The sequence below is a fragment of the Centrocercus urophasianus genome, unplaced genomic scaffold (assembly GCF_019232065.1).
Source record: "Centrocercus urophasianus isolate 14NV4802_14NV808 unplaced genomic scaffold, USGS_Curo_1.0 seq_547, whole genome shotgun sequence".
NCBI lineage: Eukaryota > Metazoa > Chordata > Aves > Galliformes > Phasianidae > Centrocercus > Centrocercus urophasianus.
In genome coordinates, this window is record NW_024885141.1 from 40,201 (window position 1) to 47,801 (window position 7,601).

The 7,601-nt window shown below is 45.2% G+C and overlaps 1 protein-coding gene across 1 annotated transcript in view; it reads right to left on the reverse strand.

Moving 5' to 3' along the window:
* Positions 1–2,638, reverse strand: part of LOC122169543 (mothers against decapentaplegic homolog 2-like) — a 25,933-nt gene extending 23,295 nt beyond the window's left edge. Inside the window, exons 1-3 of the mRNA XM_042835785.1 lie at positions 2,525–2,638; positions 1,238–1,431; positions 380–514 (exon numbers count right to left, since the gene is read on the reverse strand). Of these exons, the coding sequence (XP_042691719.1) occupies positions 380–514; positions 1,238–1,431; positions 2,525–2,622 (427 nt within the window). The 5' untranslated portion in view covers positions 2,623–2,638. The remainder of the gene's footprint in view (positions 1–379; positions 515–1,237; positions 1,432–2,524) is intronic.
* Positions 2,639–7,601: the final 4,963 nt, after the last annotated feature.

Consider the following 7,601-nt stretch of genomic DNA (forward strand, 5'->3'; position numbering starts at 1 on the left):
TGTGTGTGTGTGTGTGTGTGTGTGTGTGTGTGTGTGTGTGTGTGTGTAGATTTCTTTTTAGTGAAGTTTTCCCCTGTGAACCTAGTATCTTCTGATGCAGGTGAGTTATCTTCTTCCCTTTCTCTACGGTTCCTCTTGTATTATTTCTTTCATCATTCCTCCTTTGTTGTTATGCATTTCCCATTGTATTGATTTGTCCAATTGCTATAGTCACTGTTTTGTTTTCAGGTGCTCCATTGGAATTAATGAAGAAAATCAATAAGAATTAACTTATTGGTGTAATCTTTCAATTCGTTTGATCACATGGGAGGATGAAATTACCATCTTTGCTCCATTGTAATGTGAAGTGTACTGTTCACGTTGAGAGGTAAGAAAGTACCTGGTATATAGTTGCTCTGTGGTTCAATTCCAGCTGGGAAGTTAGTGTTCTCAGGAATGGAATGGGTGTAGTCATCAAGTGGAGGAAGCTCTGTTAGGATCTCAGTGTGCCGTGGCACTAGTACAGGAGGCAAGACTGGAAAAACAAAAGTCAAAGAATTATTAGAATCTTCTAAACTCATACTTCTATGAACTAAAAGGAAAAACAAATCTAAACCATCTAACAACTTCTCTGGGTGTGTCTCAGTACTGCTAATACTGCAATTGTACCGGTAATTACCAGAACAAGCAGGCTTCTCTTGAACATGGCTATTCTGTATTAGCACAGTTAAGTCATTCTATTTTCATTTTCATGCTGAACCATCCTTAGCCAGGTGGAAATTAATAGCACTACTGGAAGCATTTATTGAGGTATTCAACACATTGGTTAAGATTTTTCACCATATTTTCTATTAAAAACTTTCAGCAGATGGCATTCTCCAAACCTGCATCCTTAATCATCTTGCAGTTTTGGCACGAGAGCACATCATCTTTCTGTGTTTTTCATTTGAAACGTTATACTGAACAAGTGTGTAGAAACACAGAATTGTGAAGGTTGAAAAAGACCTCCAAGATCAGCAAGTCCAACCTCAACTCACCCCCACTAAATCATTTCCCTCAGAACCATAAAATGGTTTGGGTTGGAAGGGACCCTTAAGATCATCTAGTTCCAACCCTCCTGCTATAGGCAGGGATACCTCCCTCTAAATCAGGTTGCTCTGAGCCCCATCCGGCCTGGCCTTGAATGCATCCCGGGAGGGGGCATTCACAATTTATGTACAGACAGATGGTGCTACAAAGCCAGTAGCAGTCTTCCTACCTGGTGTCTCCACTCTCTGGTAGTGGTATGGGTTTACACATACTTCATCCTTTTTAAGATTAAAAGCGTATTCACAGTTTTCAATTGCTTTAAGTTCATGGTGACTGTGAAGGTCTGGCCAGCGCCACAGACGACAGTAGATGACATGTGGTAGTCCTTTACGATGTGACACCTGTAGTCGGCCATCAAGAGATCTACATAGGAAAGATGTTGAGAGGTATTTACAGGCTGCACAGTGTCTCATAAACATTCAATCAACAGTGTAAACTACGGAAAGGGCAATTGGCTCATTTTCAGAATTCAATGAATTGACACTGTTAGTGATGTTTGTACTCTTGTTAAAAGGCTTCAAATGGGAGAGAAATGGTGGCATCAGTGTTAAATTTCTGAACTGTTCAAGTTACTGACAGTGAATTTAGAGGTCATTAAAAGCCACTTTATCTCTAACCAAATATTTGGGATGATTATTTCGTACACATTTTTAAATGCAGAAGACAATTGCTGAAAGAAAATCACGCACTTAACAGTCCCTTCAGTTTCTAAACTTTAAGGTTTGCCAGGGCATGGATGCTTTATGGCTTTAAGCTTAATTCCCCAGGGACTGCAAATTAGTCTCTAAGCAGTCAGCTGCCCGAGGGATCCACATGGCATTGTGACTGTGATGCAACAAGTGTGAACACATCTCATAGGGGCTGTACACTATTTTCTTGCTTTTCTCTGCCTTGCTACTAGCTGAAAATGTTTTGCTAGCTTTAAGACAGACTGCATATGCTTACACAAATGCAGATGTTTATGACTGTTATGGGATGGGAGACAAACCTCAGTACACAAATCAAGCAATGTTATATGAAAAAAAAAGACCCTGCTTAGAATTTGCCTGCTGTTAACTACTGAAGAATTTACAAGCAGTTCTTTAGCAGCTCATATTGGAACCAATTACTGAGATTCAACTGAAAGCTCATGGCGTACAAAGCAGTTGAAACACTTTGTAAGATTAGGTCTAAATAATTAAGTAGCCCAATGTTGTTAATAAAAATACTAAACCACATCAGAGCTTGCATTTAATTGAAAAAAGAATGAATATTCCACAGCTAGGATTTCATTGGTCAAAACATCAGCTGAGAACACTTGGATTGCTACACTGGAAAGCAAACGTTTTAAAATGCTGTACCATGAGAGACCTCAGAAGCATTCAGTCTATTTTACAGCTAAAGCATCCCGTGACAGACCCTCCAAAGCCAATCCCTCCCACAAGGTTCTATGATGGAGAGAGGGCAGAATATTCACCTGGTTTGTTCAGAGAAGCTGTAAAGGCCTGATGTTTCCCACTGATCTATCGTGTTTGGTGTACTCAGTCCCCAAATTTCAGAGCAAGTGCTGTGCATAAATTGAAAACAAAAACAAAAAATTGGTATGAATATGGAACGTGGTTATTCAAACACCATGATGTCAAACATGGAGAAATGTATAGACTACTTCCTTCCACATAGAAGATAGAGCGTTGGTAGGCTTGCACTTAGACAAACATCGCATGCTATATTTTCTATATGAAGGAGGCTATCAAAATGAAACACGATTCAAAGTAAATGATCATGTTTTTAAAGGGTGAACGAATTCTGACGTTAAGAAGCTGATACAGCTGTAATTCTCCTTAAAATGGGCAAAACTTCCTCAGCCTAGCTCCTAAGAAAATTCCCTTTTCAAGAGTTGTTTCTGGGTTGGTTTCATTTTTGTTTTTGTTTTTTAATATAAGCTACCCTGAGGTGACAAGCAAATGCCATGTGCATCTGGAACTGAGCCATCACAGCCAGAAATGAACCATGCAGCCCAGAAGGCCAACTGTATCAAGGGTTGCATCAAGAGGAGTGTGACTAGCAGGTCAAGAGAGGTGATTCTGCTCTCATGAGACCCCACCTGGAGTACTGCATCCAGTTCTGGAGCCTCCAACATGAGAATGACATAGAGTTGTTAGAGCAGGTCCACAGGAGGGCCATGAAGATAATCAGAGGGTTGGAGCACCTCCCCTACGTGAACGGGCTGGGAGCTGGGACTCTTCAGCCTGGAGAAGAGAAGGCTCTGAGGAGACCTTATAGCAGCCTTCCAGTATCTGAAGGGGGCCTACAGGAAAGATGGGGAGGAACTTTTTATAAGGGCAGGTAGCTATGGGACAAGGGGAAATGGCTTTAAACTGGAAGAGGCTGTATTTAGACTAGATATTAGGAAGAAATTATTTACTGTGAGAGTGGTGGGACACAGGAACAGGTTGCCCAGTGAGGTTGTGAGTGCCTCCTCTCTGGGTGCGTTCCAGGCCAGGCTGGATGGGGCTTTGAGCAACCTGGTCTAGAGGGAGGTGTCCCTGCCTATAGCAGGGGGGTTGGATCTAGATGATCTTAAAGGTCCCTTCCAACTCAAACCATTTTATGATTCTATGATCACAGCCTGGCTCCAAGGTGCCACCATTCAGTAATCGCATTCTCCATGCATACACCGATTTACTGCTTTTCCTAACTGTAGCGATGCTTCACATTTTTGTGCTCTCCTTGATTAAATTATTATTTCATACTCCATACAAAGTATACATATTGCACAGTTTTATAGTGTTGTGTTTTAAGATCCAACTATAGAACAATTTTAAACAATGTTAAAATTTAAACAATGTTAAAAACCTTTTTCCTTACAAACTGGTTCAATGAATCGCAAAAGTTCAGAAAAAGGAACCTCCAACAGCTGAAAGGAGCAGCAGATAGAAGCAAAGCAAAGAACAGCACGGGTGTGTTAACGGACAGTGTGTCCATTGTGTATGATGGGCATGAGTCCATCACAGATGTACTTGGTGAACACTGAGAAATGACTGCTTATTTTGCATAAGTAACATACGAGACTCAGAAATGAAGAAAACTTGGATGACAAACAACTTACAACCAGCACAAAGCCACAAACGTGGCCACTATTTCACTTCGGAAGTTAGCAGCCTCTGAAAAGTTATACAAGAAAGAAAAGAATACAAGTTCACCAGTGTCACGGAGTTGACTAGATCAATCTATGTCCGTGACAGGGGCAACAGGCCTCTGCCCTCCCACCCCAGTCCCACAAAAAATGGGAAGGAAGGAAGGGAGGAAAAGAGCAGCGGCAACAATCTATGGAGGAAAACTTATTTTACTATAATATTGGAATACAAAATAACAAAATATATACAATTTAGTTGAAATTGAGATTAATAAATCAGACAAGATGAGAGAGAGAGAGTTCCCGGCACCGAGTCAAACCTGAAAAGCTTGGAACAGCTAGGAAAGCACCTTCCAGCACCCACTGCAAGGCAACAAGAGAGTGCCCCCCCCCCCCCACCCAGAAGGGCCAGATCCCGTGACTTCTGTAATGTACAGGGATAGGTACCTGGGATTCCTGGGTACCTGGAAAGATCGGCTGGTGAGGCGGGGTGGTGGAGTTGCTCTTTATGTAAGAGAGCAGCTTGAATGTATTGAACTCCACCTGGGGGAGAGTGGTGTAGCAGTGGAGAGCTTGTGGGTAAGAATCAAGGGGCGGGCTGGTATGGCTGACACCGTTGTGGGTGTGTGCTACAGGCCCCCTGATCAGGAGGAGGAGGTTGATGAGGCCTTCCACAAACAATTGGAAGCAGCGTCACGATCCCAGGCGCTGGTGCTTATGGGGGACTTCAATTATCCAGATATTTGCTGGAAAAGCAATGTGGCCAGGCATGCGCGGTCCAGACGGTTCCTGCAATGTGTTGAAGACAACTTCCTGATGCAGGTGGTTGAGGAATCGACAAGGAGAGGGGTACTGCTGGACCTTATTCTCACTAATAGAGAAGGGCTTGTCAGGGAAGTAAAGGTCGGGGGCAGCTTGGGTTGTAGTGACCACGAGATGGTGGAGTTCAAGATCCTGAGTGGAAGAAGTAAAGCAAAAAGTAGGATTGCTATCCTGGACTTTAGGCGAGCCAACTTCGATCTCTTCCGGGGCCTACTTGGAGCTGTCTCATGGGCTAGGGTGTTTGAAGGCAAGGGGGCCTGTGAGAGCTGGTCGACATTTAAGCAGCTCTTCTTCCAAGCTCAAGATCAGTGTGTCCCTGTGAGGAAGAAATCGGGAAAGGGTGGCAGAAGACCTGTGTGGATGAGCAAGGAGCTCATGCACAAACTCAAAGGAAAGAAGAAGGCCCATGAAATGTGGAAAAAGGGTCTGACTACTTGGGAAGAATACAGGAATGTTGTCAGGGTCTGCAGGGATGCGACAAGGAAGGCTAAAGCCTGCCTGGAATTAAATCTGGCAAAGGGGATAAAAGATAATAAAAAAGGTTTTTTCAAGTACATTAACAGTAAAAGGAAGACTAGGGAGAATGTGGCTCCCCTGCTAAGTGACGGGGGTGTTCTGGTAACGGGGGATGCTGAGAAGGCGGAGATACTGAATGCCTTCTTTGCTTCTGTTTTCAGTGAAAAAGCTCCCCCTCGGGAATCTGAGACCCTGGAGGTTAGTGAGATGATCTTGGGAATGGAAGACCTCCCTTCGGTCAGGGAAGAGGTGGTCCAGGAGCGCCTAGGCAACACCAATGTTCACAAATCCATGGGACCCGATGGGATTCATCCACGGGTGCTGAGGGAGCTGGCAGAGGTGATTGCTGAACCGCTTTCTGTCATCTTTGAGAGGTCTTGGAGGACGGGGGAGGTGCCTGAAGACTGGAAGATAGCCAACGTCACCCCGGTCTTCAAAATAGGCAAGAAGGAAGACCCAGGCAATTATAGGCCAGTCAGCCTCACCTCTGTCCCTGGAAAGGTGATGGAACAGCTTGTATTGGATGTCATCTCCAGACAACTGGAAGAAGAGGAGGTTATCAGGAGTAGTCAGCACGGGTTCACAAGGGGGAGGTCGTGCTTGACCAACCTGGTAGCCTTCTATGATGTTGTCTCTGGCTGGGTGGATAGGGGGAAAGCAGTGGATGTAGTCTACCTTGATTTCAGCAAGGCATTTGATACTGTCCCCCACGACATCCTTATAACAAAGCTGAGGAAATGTGGGATAGATGAGTGGACAGTGAGGTGGGTTGAGAACTGGCTGACTGACAGAGCACAGAGGGTCGTTGTTGGTGGTGCAGAGTCCGGTTGGAGGCCTGTAACTAGCGGTGTTCCTCAGGGGTCTGTGCTGGGTCCGGTCTTGTTCAACATCTTCATCAATGACCTTGATGAGGGGATAATGGCCACCCTCAGCAAGTTTGCTGATGATACGAAGTTGGGAGGATTGGCTGACACGCCTGAAGGCTGTGTTGCCATTCAGCAAGACCTGGATAGGCTGGAGAGCTGGGCAGAAAAAAACCGGATGAGGTTTAACAAAAGCAAGTGCAGAGTGTTGCATCTGGGGAGGAATAATTCCATGCACCAGTACAGGTTGGGGGATGACCTGCTGGAGGGGAGCTCTGCGGAGAGGGACCTGGGTGTCCTGGTGGATGACAGGCTGGCCATGAGCCAGCAGTGTGCCCTTGTGGCCAAAAAGGCCAATGGCATTCTGGGGTGCATTAAAAAGAGCGTGTCCAGCAGGTCGAAGGAAGTGATCCTCCCCCTCTACTCTGCCCTGGTAAGACCTCATCTGGAGTACTGTGTCCAGTTCTGGGCTCCCCAGTACAAAAAAGACAGGGATCTCTTGGAAAGAGTCCAGCGGAGGGCCACGAAGATGGTGAAGGGCCTGGAGCATCTCTCCTACGAGGAAAGGCTGAGTGAACTGGGTCTGTTCAGCCTTGAGAAAAGGAGACTGAGAGGGGACCTGATCCAGGTCTATAAATATCTAAGGTGTGGGGGGCAGAATGGCGAGGCCAGACTGTTTTCAGTGGTGAGTGGAGACAGGACGAGGGGAAACGGCTGGAAACTGCAGCATAGGAAGTTCCGCACAAATGTGCGCAAGAACTTCTTTACGGTGAGGGTGACGGAGCACTGGAACAGGCTGCCCAGGGAGGTGGTGGAGTCTCCTTCTCTGGAGATGTTCAAGACCTGCCTGGATGCCTACCTGTGCGACCTACTGTAGGGAACCTGCTTTGGCAGGGGGGTTGGACTCGATGAACTCTGGAGGTCCCTTCCAACCCCTACAATTCTGTGATTCTGTGATTCTGTGATTGGGGCAGTGACACTTGAATGCCCCGTACAATACATGATGTTTTGATGTGGAATACTGAAACCCAAAATGAAAAAAAAAGCAAAAAAACCCATACAACCATGACATTCCACCCCTTATTCTACATCCTTACATCATGCTTAAAATATATATACAAATAAAAAACATGATTAAAATGCATTACACACACATGGTTATATGCACATACATAGAATTAGTAACTGCACTCCCCCGGCATCAAGTTTCCTTGTGG